Source organism: Trachypithecus francoisi, unplaced genomic scaffold (assembly GCF_009764315.1).
Source record: "Trachypithecus francoisi isolate TF-2019V2 unplaced genomic scaffold, Tfra_2.0 Contig01440, whole genome shotgun sequence".
Classification (NCBI taxonomy): Eukaryota; Metazoa; Chordata; class Mammalia; order Primates; family Cercopithecidae; genus Trachypithecus; species Trachypithecus francoisi.
The window spans coordinates 4545543-4561740 of NW_022681431.1; the positions used below are offsets into that span (position 1 = coordinate 4545543).

Below are 16198 nucleotides of genomic sequence, written 5' to 3' on the forward strand. Positions count from 1 at the left end.
TCTCAAATAGGAACTGCCTTTGTTATCTATGTCATTAAAGCGAAGTTCTTAAAGCCTGTTTTAACACTTGTTTTTAATGCAGTGTTTGCTAATTAAAGTTGCAGGCATAACTGCCTTATTTTTACAAGTTAGAAAAGGTCCTTGTCAGTGATTTTGCCAATAGATGGTCTGTCTACAGATGGGAGGCTTTTATTCATGGGCATAGATCTCATTATGCATTTAGGAATTTTTTTTAAAAACTCTTGGCTTTGGAAATCGTTGAGTTGTGTTTATTCTAGTATGAAGTAAAGGAACTTTCATAATTTATTATAATTGTTAATTTGGTTATTTTAAAACAAGCAGATCGTTTGTGAATACCATAATTTTGGTATGTATTTGCATATTATACTGATAATTATGTTTCTCTCATTTTAGTTGTATGCCTGATGGCCTATCATCTACTTTTTGGAATGTTTGTCTGGTCATACTGGAAAACTATCTTTACATTACCAATGAATCCTTCAAAAGAAGTAAGTTAAAATATTAACAAAATTATTCTAAAGATAGAAATCAATAATACTGATGTATTATTGAAGAATGAATTTTATTTTTAATGTTGCAAACTTATTGAGTGTAGTGACTTTTTAGATTAAAAAATTAATATGTCTTGATAAATACTTGAATTTTCACTTGGAAATACTATTTTTCACCAGATGAGCACTGCATTTTCTGTATTAAATCTGTTATGAATTCCATTTCCGCTTTACAGTCATACATCAGGATGGATGGATAGGTAGACAAAGATAGATAATAAAATAGAGCTGGAAGGTAGACATAATTCTGTGATAATTATCATATTAAAGGTGTATTAGTTGGTTATTAGCCACCAGAAACAACAATAACAACAAAGTAATGGCTTAGTTAGTCTTCTCTGCATTCAAAAAGTCCGTAGCTAGTCCACAGCTTCCGGGTTGTCTTGTTTCTCTGCCACGTGTAGCCTCCATTTCCAAGGTCCCCTCTTGGTCTAAGACGGATGCTGCAGTTCCAACCATCACATCTACATTGTAGCCAGCAGACTAAAGAAAGTAGGAAAGAGGAGAAGTAAATGTCCTCCTCTTCAAGAACACTTTCTAGACATTCCTGATGTCATTTCCGCTTACATTTAGAACTTAGTTATACGGCCACATCTACCCACACAGAAGATGGGAGTGTAGACTTTCTTCTCGATGGCCATGTTAAACATGAAAGAAGAGAAAGATGGTTACTGAGAGACAGCTGGCAATGTCTGCTCCAGAGGGTTTTAAGTACAGTGATGGATCAAATTTACATATTGAAAAGATCATTCTGTCTGTTTGTGGATCATTCATCCTGGCTAAACATTCTTGGGGCAAAGAATTGTGTCTCACTAATTTTTCTATCCTTGACAGATAGCCCAGTATATTGTTGAATAAAAATATACTTTGCTAATAGTGGTATCGGTGTAGTTTTAGTAAGCCGAGGTAAAAAGAAAAAAAAAAAAAAAGCATCACTGTAGACAGTTTCCTGAAGTAATCAGTTTGAAATGAAACTTTGGTCAAAAAAAGCCAATAGATATGCTATTTGGCTTGGGAGAGGATAGTAAAAACCACAGATATTTGCACGGAATTAATGGTATGCCTGGCTTAGAATGCTCTATCTATCTGTCTATCGCCTGTTTTTCTTCTATTCTCCACTTCTTTTTCTTTCCCAGTCTGTTTTTTTTCTTTCCTCCTACCATATTTGCTTCTTTTCCATCATCTCTCTTACCTTCATCCTGTCCTTAGTAGTAGGTTGGAAAAAAAATACTAACTTCTATCATAGGTAATCTCATCCACTCTGGTAGTTTACATACAACCTCCCAAATCTATTTTGAGTTCTAAACTGCCCCTTAAATTTCAAACTTATGTATCCCCCTGCCAAGCATAGCTTCTTAATAATTCCACTGACACCTCAAATACAAAACATCAAAAACAGGAGTCATCACCTTCTCCTTCCCCAGACTGTGACTCATCTCTTGCTTATGTCAGTTAATGGGCAGTTTATCACTGCTCTAATTCTGGGTCTTCATCGTCTCCCTTGTCTGAGACATTGTATTCTTCTCCTGGTAATTTGGTTATTTTAAAACAAGCAGATCGTTTGTGAATACCGTAATTTTAGTCTGTATTTGCATATTATAATGATAATTATGTTTCTTTCATTTTAGTTGTGTGCCTGATGGCCTGTCATCTACTTTTTGCCATGTTTGTCTGGTCATACTGGAAAACTATCTTAAGGTTTTCTGTTTACAGCCTTGCCTACCTTTCCTCCCCAGAACCCCGCAGAACTTCAAACAATACCCTGAAGCTGGAGCGGTCCACCTAAAAACCGATGTGCCACCTTCCCTGTAGTGCTTGTGTCTGTTGTGATTCCACATACCCCGCAGGGGAAGGCTCCGTCGCTCCTGCCTAGCAATAGCAGCTCAGGTCTCAATTTCTGACTTTCCACTTTATACTCTAGTAGTTCTTAACTGCACATAGTTTCCTGTGTACAACATGGCATTATTTCCTTTCCAAAGTATTCTTACCCCTTTCTCACTGAAATAATATATATATTTTTTTCCATTCCTACTGGCAGCTCCTTCTTGGTCTCCTTCGCTGGTTCCTCTTCAGCTCCTAGACTGCCAAAGCATGGGAGTGTTCCAGAGCTTAATCCCTGGAACTCTTTTCTTATATACCTGCATTTATTCTCTTGTGGATTTCATTTATTTCTGTGGCTTACTGTGTCACCCCAGTACTGCAGCTCTCAGATTAATATATTAGCCTGGTGCTTGCTAATAAACGCCTGACACATTTCCAGCTACCTATTTTGGCATCTAATAGAAATTTCAGGGTCAACAAAACTGAAAACAAACTTCTCATTTCTCGTTTAATTCCCCAGTTCTCCTAGTCCTAAAGTTTTCTTATCTCAGTAATGACGACTTCGCTCTTCTGTTCAGGCCTGAAACATCGGTGTCACCCTTGGCTATGTTTTTTCTCTCAGACGCCACATCTAGTCAATCAGAAAATTCTATACCGTCCCCCTCAGAGTATGGCCACAGTGTGAACTCGTGTCCCGCACTACTCCCTGCTCCCACCCTGGTCCAAGCCACCGTCCTCTCTTGTTTATTCATTTGCAGTAGCCTTTTAACAGGTTTTTGTTTTTGTTTTTTGGCCTCCTCTTGTGTATTTTCAACACAGTAGCCAAAGTAATCCTTTCAAAAGACAAGGCAAATCTCTCACTTTTTTGATGTCTTTTTACAAATGATACCTTATCATTGAGGCTATCTGTGATGACTCAGCATAGAATAGCAATCCCCAACCCCCAGTATTCCCTGCACCTTACCTGCCTGGATTTTTCTCCATATCATTTACCGTCATGCAACACGCTCCATATTTATTTGTTGAATACTTTTAAAAATACACCATCACTAGAATGTAAGTTCCATGAGGGCGTGAAATTTATCTTTGTTCACTGCTTCATCACTGGGGCCTAAAGCAGTGTCTGACCTGTAGAAGGTACTCAGGAGATATTTTTTAAGTGACTGAAAGTGGGGAAGAAGTTATGCATACAGAGGCAGGTTTATTTTTATGGCTTTGGCAGGAAGTTGAAGTGACTTCTAACTTCTCTCTAACATTATATATGATGTCATTGGCTAACAATGAAGAGGTAAGTGGGTTAATTAAGGGTTGGGAGAGTAGAGAAGGTTTGAAATAGTGGATTGGACAGAGTGTCAAAAGGAAATGAAACAGAAACACGCAAGAAAGAACACAGCATTGAAGGAGCAGTCAAAATTGATGACAGTCAGTGACATTATAACAGTATCAGGCTTTGTTGCATGATTTTTCTACAGAAGATATACCTTGTTCATACAACTGTGTGAGATAGATATTATTTTTTACCATTTTACAGATGGAGCCATTGGCTTTGAGCATGAGATAATTATCTTAAGGTATCTAGTGCTACTGTGTGGGAGAGCTAAGTTTCAAACAAAAGTCCTTTCAACCCTTAGGGACACTTTCTTTTCACTACACTATGCTCTAGTATGGAGAGTAAGCACAATGGGGTGGGAGTGCCCAGAACTTCAATTGCAGCATGGGGGAAAGTATAGCAAAAGTTTTTGTACATATTATTTAATATTTTTATTTTTAAAGTTTTGTATATGAGGTACACAAGATGGTAGCTGATAAAGTATATGCCAATACACGAACCTGGGAGGAGGAGGTTGCAGTGAGCTGAGGTCGCACCATTGCACTCCAGCCTGGGCGACAGACAGATCAAGACTCCATCTCAAAAAAAAAAGAAAGAAAAAGAAAAAGAAAAAAAAAGAATATATACCAATAAATACTCATCTGTTAGCAGTGTGATCTCACGTATTTTTTAATTTTTTGCAGTTAGGGGAACATGATCAAAAGAGTTTGGAGACTACTGTTAGGAAGAAAGAGCCCTTGTTTGGTGGTTAAGAACCTTAGAATATTCCCTTTATAAAATGCAAGGTCTTGGGCTATTCTTTTAATTGATCAGCTGTTAGAGACCTCTCGCTTGTAAAATGAGGATCCTGAACTTAGAACATGTGAATTAAAATTTGCCCTTTTCATAGCAAGATTGTTAAAGTGATAATACTTTTTCATTGGTAAGGGGTTCTCCATATAAAAGTAATATAACTGCACTAAATTATATTTTGAAAATAGAAACTAGGCAAAAAGAAAAAAAAGAGAACAATCCATTACACCAATTCAAGCACTTTACATTCTAAATTTCTTTGTAGTTAAAAAAAAAAATCGTGAGTACCTAATAGGTATATATATTTATGGGTTACATGAGGTATTTTGATACAGGCATGCAATGTGTAATAATCACATCAGGGTAAATGGGGTATCGATCACCACAAGCATTTTATTTTGTGTTACAACAAATCCCATTATACTCAGTTATTTTAAAAAGTACAATTAAATTATTATTGACTGTAGCCACCCTATTGTGCTATCAAATACTAGGTCTTATTCATTCTTTTTTTTCTTTTCTTTTTTTTTTTTTTTTGAGATGGAGTTTCACTGTGTCACCCAGGCTGGAGTGCAGTGGCACAATCTCAGCTCACTGCAACCTCCGCCTTCCGGTTTCAAGTGATTCTCTTGCCTCAGCCTTCCAAGTAGCTGGGATTACAGGCGTGTGCCACCACGCCTGGCTAATTTTTGTTATTTTTAGTATTTTAGTAGAGACAAAGTTTCACTATGTTGGCTAGGCTGGTCTCAAACTCCTGACCTTGTGATCTGCCCACCTCGGCCTCCTAAAGTGCTAGGATTACTGACGTGAACCATGGCGCCTGGCCCTAATTTTTGTATTTTTAATAGAGATGGGATTTCGCCATGTTGGCCAGGCTGGTCTCGAACTCCTGACGTCAAATGATCCGTTGGCCTCGACCTCCCAGAGTGGTGGGATTACAGGTGTGAGCCACTGTGCCCAGCCTTATTCATTCTTTCTAACTTTTTTGGTTTTGGTACCGTTAACCATCTCCACTTCTGTCCCAGTTCCTCACTACCCTTCCCAGCCTCTGGTTGCCATCCTTTTATTCTGTATCTCTGTGAGTTTAGTTGTTTTTATTTTTAGCTCCCACAAATAAGTGAGAACATGCTAAGTTTGTATTTCTCTGCCCTGCTTATTTTACTTAACATAATGACCTCGAGTTCCATTCACGTTGTTGCAAATGATGGGATCTCATTCTTTTTTTGTGACTGAATATATTCCATTGTGTAAGTAAACACCACATTTTCATTATCCATTCATCCATTGATGGATACTGAGGTTCCTTTCAAATCTTGGCTATTGGAATAGTGCTACAATAAACATGAGTGTGCAGATTATCTCTTAACATACTTGTTTCCTTTCTTTTAGGTTTATACTAACAGTAGGATTGCTGGGTCATATGGTAGCTCTATTTTTGGCTTTTTGAGAAACCCATTGTTGTAGTTCTAATTTACATTGCCGCCAACAGTATACAAGGGTTCCCTTTTCTCCACTACTTCACCAGCATTTGTTATTGCCTTTATTTTATTTTATTATTATTTTTTGAGACAAGGTCTTACTCTGTTGTCCAGGGTGGAGTGCAGTGCTGCAATCACAGCTCACTGCAGCTTTGACTTCCTGGGTTCGAGCAATAGTCCCGCCTCAGCCCCCTAAGTAGCTGTGACTATAGGCATGTATCACCATGCCTATCTAATTTTTTTTTATTTATTTTTTGTAGAGACGAGATTTTGGTATGTTGCCTAGGCTGGCCTCAAACTCCTAGGCTCAAATGATCCTCCTGCCTTGGCCTCCCAAAGTGCTGCGATTATAGGCATGAACCGCTGCACCTCCCCTTTGCCTGTCTTTTGGATAAAAGCTGTTTTAACTGGAGTGCGATATCTCATTGTAGTTTTGATTTGCATTTCTCTGATGGCCATGGATGTTGAGCATATTTTCATATTACCTGTTTGCCCTCTGTGTCTTCTTTTGAGAAATGTCTATTCAGATCTTTTGCTCATTTGCAAATTTGACTGTTAGATTTTGTCCTATAGGGTTGTTTGAGCTCCTTATACATTCTGGATATTAATCCTTTATCAGATGGGGAGTTGAGAAGTATTTTCTCCCATTCTGTGGGTTGTCTTTTCACTTGGTTGATTGTTTCCTTTGCTGTACAAAAGCCTTTTAACTTGATGCGATCCCATTTGTCCACTTTTGCTTTGGTTGCCCTTGCTTGTGGGATATGACTCAAGAAATCCTTGCCCACACCAATGCTTTGGAGAGTTTCCCCAATATTTTCTTTTACTGGTTTCATAATTTGAGGTCTTAGATTTAAGTCTTTAATCCATTTTGATTTTTGTGTAGGGCAAGAGAGATGGCTCTCATTTCATTCTTCTGCATGTGGAGATCGAGTTTCCCCAGCGGCGCTTATTGAAGAGACTGCCTTTTGTATGTTCTTGGCACCTTTGTTGAAAATGAGTTTACTGTAGATGTGTGGATTTGTTTCTGGGTTCTCTCTTTTTTTCCATTGGTCTATGTATGCCAATACCATGCTATTTTGGTTACTCTGTACAAATGCTAGTCTTATGCCAGTACCATGCTATTTAGGTTACTCCCCTACACTAAACTCTGTAGTGTAATTTGAAGTCAGGTAATGTGATCTTCCAGTTTTGTTCTTTTTACTCAGGATAGTTTGGGCTGTTCTGGGTCTTTTGTGATTCCATGTAAATTTTAGTATTTCTCCTCCTTGGGAAGGCTTTCCAGGTTAGGTGTTGTGATATAAGCTGTATCTGCATTAGGAGGTACCCCAGTCCCAGTATTACTGTGGTTCTTACAGACTGGTAGATGTGTACTGGCTTGGTGGTCTTGGAGAAGATTTGGAAGAATTCTCTGGATTACCAGGCAGAGACTCTTGTTCTTCTGCCTTACATTCTTTTAAATAAACAGAGCCTCACTCTCTCTGTGCTGAGCTGCCGGGAGCTGGTGGAGGGGTGACATGGCACGTCTGTGGCCATCACCCCTGGGACTGTGCTCAGTCAGACCCAAAGTCAGAATAGCATTGGGTCTCACCCAAGGCCCGTTGAGTCCACTACCTGGCTCCTCCATCTATGTTCGCTCAAGGCTGAGGGCTCTGCCGTCAGTAGGTGGCATTTAGGCTTGTGTCCTTCCCTTCAGGGTGGAGAGTTTCCTCAGGCCCTGGGCGGGTCCAGAGCTGCTATCAGGATACAGATACTGCAGTCAAAAATCTTTCTAGTTTTATTTTGATATTCAGAGTGTACCTGTTCCCATTTTTTAAATTTAATAGTCCATCAGTGGCTTATTAATATTTTTTATTATTCTTTAAGTTCTGGGGTACATGTGCAGAACATGGAGGTTTGTTACATAGGTATACATGTGCCATGGTGGTTTGTTGCACCCATCAACCCATCGTCTACATTAGGTATTTATCGTAGTTCTATCCCTCTCCTAGGCCCCCAACCCCTGACAGGCCCTGGTGTGTGATGTTCCCCTCCCTGTGTCCATGTGTTCTCATTGTTAACTCCCGCTTACCAGTGAGAACGTGTGGTGTTTGGTTTTCTGTTCCTGTCTTAGTTTGCTGAAAATGATGGTTTCCAGCTTCATCCATGTCCCTGCAAAGGACATTAACTCATCCTTTTTTATGGCTGCATAGTATTCCATGGTATGTATGTACCACATGTTCTTTATCCAGTCTATTATTGATGGGCATTTGGGTTGGTTCCGAGTCTTTGCTATTGTGAATAGTGCCGCAGTAAACATACATGTGCATCTGTCTTTATAGTAGATTATTTCACTGACATATCACTTTTTAAAAGTTTTTTAAATTGTAAAATATTTTATGCATATTACTGCATATATACAAAAACATATATATAATGCACTTCTTAAAGAATAATCAAGTGAAAACACGTAAGCAGTCACTGAGCCGGTATGTCAAACACTGTTCACATTTTCCATCTCTGCTGTGTGTCTGTCAGCTGTTTCCCTTTATTCCTCAAAACGTAACAACTATCCTGCATTTTCTATTCCTTTCTCTTTATAATTTTATCACATGTATATGTATCTCTAAACAACAATGTATATGTTCTTTAGCTTGCTGATTTTAAAATTAGATGAATGGAATCTTGTATATATGTTCTGGAAGATTGTTTAATGTTGTTCATTATATTGAGGTTCTTTGCTTTGCTATACACAACTACAGTTTATTAACTGTTAAATGCTGGTACTATTCCATTATTTGGATATATCATACCCCAGTTTATCCATCATCCTTTTGATGGACATTTGAGTTGTGTTTAGTTTTTTTATATTTCAAACAGTGATACTGAGATTTTTCTTGTACATGTCTCCTGACGCACGTTTATAGAAATTTATACAGGTGTGTGTGTGTTTGTGTGTGTAAGATATATATTTATATGTATATTATTAAACAGGAGCCCAAATTTTATTTTTCTCAAATATTTTAAAATTAGCTGGAGCATAACCGGGCGAGGTGGCGGGCGCCTGTAGTCCCAGCTACTCGGGAGGCTGAGGCAGGAGAATGGCGTCAGCCCGGGAGGCGGAGCTTGCAGTGAGCTGAGATCTGGCCACTGCACTCCAGCCTGGGCGGCAGAGCGAGACTCCGTCTCAAAAAAAAAAAAAAAAAAATTAGCTGGAGCAAATTGTCAGTATAAGAAGTAAAATAAATAATTAGACCCTTTAGAAGTGCTGTGGGAGATTTCATGTAAGGATTATCACTAAGTTAAAACTCACTTAAATAAGAAAATATGCTTAATGGATTTTCTACATTTGTTCTTAAGGATCGAAACGAAAAATTTATTCATTGAGTTTTATTTATTCGTTGGGCCATTTTATCTACTAGTATAACTAATATTTTGTTGGAACTCTGCGGTTTATAAGCATTTTTATGTACTCTGTTCCTCTTGAGTTACACAAAAACCAGAGGAAGTAGGTATAATGGTGTTATGATTACTAGTATTATACCCTTTTCTAGATGCATAAGTGAATGACCTGTAAGGTGAACAGACTTGCCCAGATTTCAAACTCTAGTGTCTCTTTGAATGTACAATATACCATTAATATTTTATAAATACCCTTTTCCGGGTATGGTACAGAAGACCAGTATGTTATTTCTTTGAAAATACTGATTAAAATTTAAATGTATTCCACAGTTCCATCTCTCTTATGCAGAGAAAGAATTGTTGGAGAGAGAGCCAAGAGGAGAAGCCCATCAGGAAGTTCTTAGGCGAGCAGCCAAGGATCTTCCCATCTATACCAGGACCATGTCTGGAGGTAAATGTCAATAATGGGTGCTTTGCAATGGTATGCAAATAACATCATTAAGGTGACTGTAAGAAAATGTGTTTATATACTTGAAATGGTAAAACACTCATTTCAGAATACTGTGTTATTTCTTGCACTGCTGTTAAATCTTTCCTGCATGATTCCATAAAACAGAATGGAAACCTGAATAACACTGTGGCAAAAAGATATCTCAAGGAAATCAGAACTGACTTTAATCCTATTCTGCCTACTTAGTTATGACTCAGTGAAGATGTGAGAACTGCTGAAATCTTGATTTATAGTAGTACTCATGTTTTAAGGTTTTAATTGTAGACTTTCCTATACATATTTAATTTAAGGCAGCAGTATCTGTAATGAATATAAAATGAATACTTTTACAAGTATTTTTTCATAAATTTAGAACAGTCATATAGAAGATGTAAAATTTCATTTAGGTATTGGTATAATTTTTTATCTCTCTTTAAAATTTTCTTAATAATGCAATAAATTAATAAATCTCTTGCTTGGGACATACTTTACGGTAATTTGACAACTATCCAATTAAACAATTGTCTTACAACTGAAGTCCATGGACTAGTGATGCTTACCCACCAAGACTTGCCCAGAACTTCTGTGGCTTCAGACCTGTGCTGCCCCTCATGGTAGCTGCTAGCCCCATGTGGCTTTTGAGCACTTAAAATATGGCCAGTTCAAATTGAGATGTGCTCTAAGTATAAAATACACACTGGTTTCAAAGACTTACTGTGAAAAAAATATATAAAATATCTCATTAATGGACAGACACAGTGGCTTGTGCCTATAATCCCAGCAACTCAGGAGCCTGAGGTGGAGGATTGCTTGAGCCCAGGAGTTAGAAGTTGCAATGAGCTGTGATTGCACCACTGCACTGCTGCCTGGGTGACAGAGTGAGACCCTGTCCCTAAAAAATAAAATAAATAAAAAATGTATAAAAGAAAGAAAGAAAGAAAAACTCATTAAGATTTGTGACTGTGTGTGGTGACTCATGCACCTGTAATCCCAGCACTTTAGGAGGCTGAGGCAGGGGGATCACCTGAGGTCAGGAGTTCAAGACCAGCCTGACCAACATGGTGAAACCCCATCTCTACTAAAAATACAAAAAAATTAGCTTGGGCATGGTGGTGCACACCTGTAGTCCCAGCTACTCAGCTCAGGAGGCTGAGGTGGGAGAATTGCTTGAACCCAGGAGGCGGAGGCTGCAGTGAGCTGAGATGACACCGCTACACTCCAGTGTGGGCGACAGTGACACTCCATCTCAAAAAAAAAAAGATTTTTATATTACTTATATTTGTTTCTGACTCACTTATTATAACTACTGATAATTGAAAAAACATCAGAAAAATTTCCTTAGGAGATTCTCTGTTCTTGTTAAACCTCCAGAGAACTGTGGCTGTAGGCAAGTCATTCCATTTTTGTGTTTAAACAGCATCAAATATCTTATTTTTTACCAGATTTAAATTTTATATGCTTTTTAAAATTTAAATTTGAAGAGATGATAAAAGCCATTTAATTGTATATTCAATTCAGTGTTAACTCTGAGACTAAGTGGAGCTTTTTGTCCCTAGCCATCCGATACTGTGACAGATGCCAACTTATAAAACCAGATCGCTGCCATCACTGCTCCGTCTGTGATAAGTAAGAGAACCTTTAACTTCTAAAATATCTACATGCTGGTGGTCTTTTTCTTCATTATGTTTCTTTTCTCACTGTTTTCCTGATTATCTTCTCCATATTCTCGCTTCTCAGCCCTTGATTTCGGAAATACAGTTGGGATAACCCACTGGCATTCGTGCCAGTGAGGCCTGAGGCCACAGTCAAGTGTCAGTGTGCCCTCAGATTCACGGTGCCCTGAAGTATGTGATTTTTAGCAGTTCTGACTTGGTTAGTTCAATTTAGGAAATACTTCTATGAGTGTTTTCCATTTTTAAAAAGATAACTCAGTTGACTTCATGACAGTCAGACGTTGTTATATATTTAATATACTCCAAGAACAGTATGACTTGGCATCAGGATTGATATTGAAGGAGAAGTTTTATCCAGACTTTCTGTAAATCCATTGCAGTTTTGTTCTTTCTTTAGCATAAGATAGTTGTATATTAATACATTATATTGTTTTTAGAAAATGAGTTGCTTTGCATCTTAAGCATGTATATTTCAAATTCAAGTTACCTTATTATAAGAATTGGCTATAGTGTTTATTTTAGATGAGAACTTCTGCTATTATCCAATTTTTAGATAAGTAAATAATTTTGCAATATTTTGCTTGCCACAGCTCTTTGAACTAACCATAATTTATATTTTTATGATGTAATATGATTAAAATTTCATGGGGTATTGGGTTTTGTGTTTTGCTTTGTTTTTTAGATGTATTTTGAAGATGGATCATCATTGCCCATGGTGAGTTGACTGTATATTTAAACAAGTTTGTGTCCCTTATAAATGTTAATAAATTGAATCACCCATGTAAATCTTTTCACTAATGAAATATTACTTGAGTTGACATAGCAGGAGCTTTCAGATTTAGTTTCTGATGTTTTTTTGATTAGCCTAAAAGAGCCTTTATTTAGGGAAGTTTCCATGAAATACTTTTAAAACCAGTAGGTTAACAATATAAAAGTTAATATCACGTGTTAGCTCAGAACAAAGGATTTTCTTTGTATGCATGTGCATAAACATAGAGATTCCAGAATACTCCACAGAAATATACACAAAGATGTACACGTAAATTATACATAGTACCTCACTGGAAGGTTTTTATAAAGAATTAAGTCATCTAAAGCTTTTTAACAATTTATTTTACACAAAACTTGACATCAAGGAGTAGAATACCAACTACACAGATATACAAATGCACACATACATTTAAACAAGATTTTCCACATAGAATTCATTAATATTTGCTAATATTTCTCAGTCATGAAATTAGGTAATAGAGGATTATTTGAAAGATCTGATTAGTAAGGTTAATTTTCCTTCCTTTTCCTATAATTTTTTATCTCAGTGTACACATGTCTTTGATAGTCATGCCCAGGTTGCTGGCCAGGTTGGATTTGGGCATGAGTAATACTTACTCTTCAAGCCTTCTTTCAGGGATGGCTCTACAGAAAGGTAGACATGCCCACCAGTCCACAGTAGGTATAGGATAAAATGTATGTAGGGAACAGTTCTCTTAGCAGCAGGAAAGATTCCCAGGGGAATGTAGGGATAATGGTATCCTGTATCTTTCACCATTGTACCTCTTTCTTTTCTCCACCTCAATTTTCTCCTTTAAAGCGTTCAGGCTAGTCAATCTATACGAGAATGGCATTCTTCTTACAGGTCTCAATAAATAACCCCACTTTGTTTATTTATAATAAATAAACCCCACTAACTGATACTTGCATTCATTCTTTTGCACCCGCCCCCGCCCACTTTTCTTTTCTGTTTTTTTTTTCTTCCAACAAGTGTTCCCCCTCCCACCATGTCTTTAATTAGACGCATTCTTCTTCTTCTTCGTCGTCATCGTCGTCGTCGTCGTCTTCTTCTTCTTCTTCTTCTTCTTCTTCTTCTTCTTCTTCCTCTTCTTCTTCCTCTTCTTTCTCTTCTTTCTTTTTTAATACAGAGTCTTGCTCTGTCGCCCAGGCCGGAGTGCCGTGGCGCGATCTCGGTTCACTGCAACCTCCACCTCCTAGGTTCAAGCGATTCTCCTGCCTCAGCCTCCCGAGTAGCCAGGTTACAGGCGCCCACTACCTCCCCTGGCTAATTTTTGTATATTTGGTAGAGATGGTTTCACCATATTGGCCAGGCTAGTCTCGAACTCTTGACCTTATGATCCGCCCACCTTGGCTTCCCAAAGTGCTGGGATTACAGGCACGAGCCACCACGCCCGGCCAACGTCTTCTTCATTCTCCTTACATTCATTTGTTGACTTCCCCTGCAGTTGCTGTCAATGCCCCACCTGTATCCCCATGACTCACCTGTTGAGTTCATGGCATCTGTGGTGAACAGCTCCCGTACCTGCTGGCAGCTCCCCATTCAGGCACCTGTGTTTCTTTTCTTCTCTGCCCAAGGGGTCTCTTCACCTGGGTAGTTTTGTTCAGCTCTACAAGCCAGGCCGTCCAGAAGTGCCAAGGCATTCATACCTCTAGGAGCAACCCTCAACCAGGGACAGCCTGGCCACTCAAAAATGCTTTATCCTTCCTGTCTCAAATGAACTGTATCCAAGTTCTTGTCTCAGGGTCTGCTTTGGGGTAAACCCATATTAAGCATCCTCCTTTCTGGATAACTGTATACTCCAGATATATTCAGCAGAGTGGTAGTCATCAGAGGCATAGCGTTGATTTTGATGTTTCTTACCTTTATAAGGGATTGTGATGACAAGGAATAGAGAGGCGGGAAAAAATCAGGTCAGTACATACCTGTAAAGCTTCCCATGCCCATGCTGTACTCATAAAATTACAAAAAGAGAAAATAATAATTTCCCGTTATAGTAATCTTGCTAAATGAACAGTTAATTTGGCCTCATGAGAAACTTACAATTTGATAGCCTTTCCAGTTTCACAGGTCCTGTTAAATAAGTGAAGGAGAACAACAGAAATGAGACCCTAGTGTTTTTAAAAATAGGTTCACGTGGCATACTGCACACCACCTGCTGTTGCTCCACCCTTAGCTGGCAGTGTGGGAAGGTGAATGGACTGACTGCCGTACCTTTTAACCCCGTATCGTCGTCCCCTTCCCCATCACTTCCCTTGCTGCATCCACTGTCCCCGCCACGGTTGTAGCTCTGGGTACTCCCTTGCAGAAAGCAGCAGCCATGTTGACTTGTGAAGGATTTGCTGCCAAGGGCCTAATACTCACTTGGTGCCAGCTGAGTGGAGCAGCCATTGTATGTAATTTTAAAATTTCAAATTAAAATTTTAAATATAAAAGTCTATAGCTAATAACATGCTTTTGGTTGCAAATTCAAAAATAAAACAGGTGGCCATGTTCTTTCCAGTCCCTCTCCCACCTTCTTCCACTACACACAGAGAACCAGGGTCGTTAATGTCATGGCACTTTTCAGATTTCAATGTATGTGTGCGTAGCCTACCAACCCCCTCTTTTTTTTTTTTTTTTTTTTAGTACAAGTGACTACATTATTGATTGAATCTGTTTCTTTTTATTTTCTTCACTTAATATATTCTGGAAATGTTTCTATATGAATACATAAAAAATCTTTTTCTACATGCTTTGTGTGATTGTATTCGTCTAATGACAGTCACTTATAGTACTTTTAGGATGTTTTCAGACCCAGACATAGCCTTTCTTTTTTTTTTTTTTTTTTTTGAGACGGAGTCTTACTGTGTCGCCCAGGCTGGAGCGCAGTGGCATGATCTTGGCTCACTGCAAGCTCCGCCTCCTGAGTTCACGCCATTCTTCTGCCTCAGCCTCCAACTAGCTGGGACTACAGGCGTCCACCACCACGCCTGGCTATTTTGTTTTGTGTTTTTGGGTTTCACTGTGTTGGCCAGGGTGGTCTTGATCTACTGACCTCATGATCTGCCCTCCTCGGCCTCACAAAGTGCTGGGATTACAGGCGTGATCCACCACGCCCGGCTGGGGCAGCCTTTTTATACAGGTGTTTTAAACAGGTCTTTTGACCTTAATATCTGTCAGCTTTGAACATTTGACACATTAGATCAATAATACATCTCCATTTTGCAATGATTTCTCAGTCTCTGCTCTGGCCACTGAAAATTACCCACCAGAATTCCAGGGATCAATCTCATACTTGTGTTTTAACTAAAACAGATTCCATAGTATTTTCTTTATTGGATTTTCTATCAAAGTATTTTTTCCTTTAGTGTAATTTTAGTTAATTGTTTATATCATATTAATAATGCTTGCCAAAGGTTAAGTAACACAAAAACAAATTATTTGAGCTTCAATTTATTGAGTGCCAATTATGTTCTAGAGGCCATATGTATAATCTGTAATACTTTAAACAGTGACAGAAAGAAGTAGAAATTATTTGTCTCATTTTATTTTATCTTTTTTTTTTTTTTGAGATGGAGTCTCGCTCTGTCTCCTAGGCTGGAGTGCAGTGGCGCCATCTCGGCTCACTGCAGGCTCCGCCTCCTGGGTATTTGTCTCATTTTACAGGGGAAAAAAAATGAGGCTCAGAAAAGAGAAAGAGTGGGCTCAAAGTTTCATAGGAAATTTTTTTTTTTTACTTCAAAGGCCACACTCCTTCCAATGTATTATGTTCTTTTTCCAATTTAAAGTCAGAAAGCAATTGCCTGGAAACAGGACCAACAGCTGTGTTTTACACTGAACTTAACGTAAGAAGGATATTTACTTAGAACGCATTTTGTTTCTCCATGTGAAG

At 38.4% G+C, this 16198-nt stretch overlaps 1 protein-coding gene across 1 annotated transcript in view; it reads left to right on the top strand.

Moving 5' to 3' along the window:
- The window catches only part of ZDHHC2 (zinc finger DHHC-type palmitoyltransferase 2), a 69053-nt gene that overhangs the window by 29172 nt on the left and 23683 nt on the right, over positions 1–16198 (top strand). The window contains exons 3-6 of the mRNA XM_033226140.1: positions 415–509; positions 9702–9822; positions 11418–11487; positions 12217–12249. Of these exons, the coding sequence (XP_033082031.1) occupies positions 415–509; positions 9702–9822; positions 11418–11487; positions 12217–12249 (319 nt within the window). The remainder of the gene's footprint in view (positions 1–414; positions 510–9701; positions 9823–11417; positions 11488–12216; positions 12250–16198) is intronic.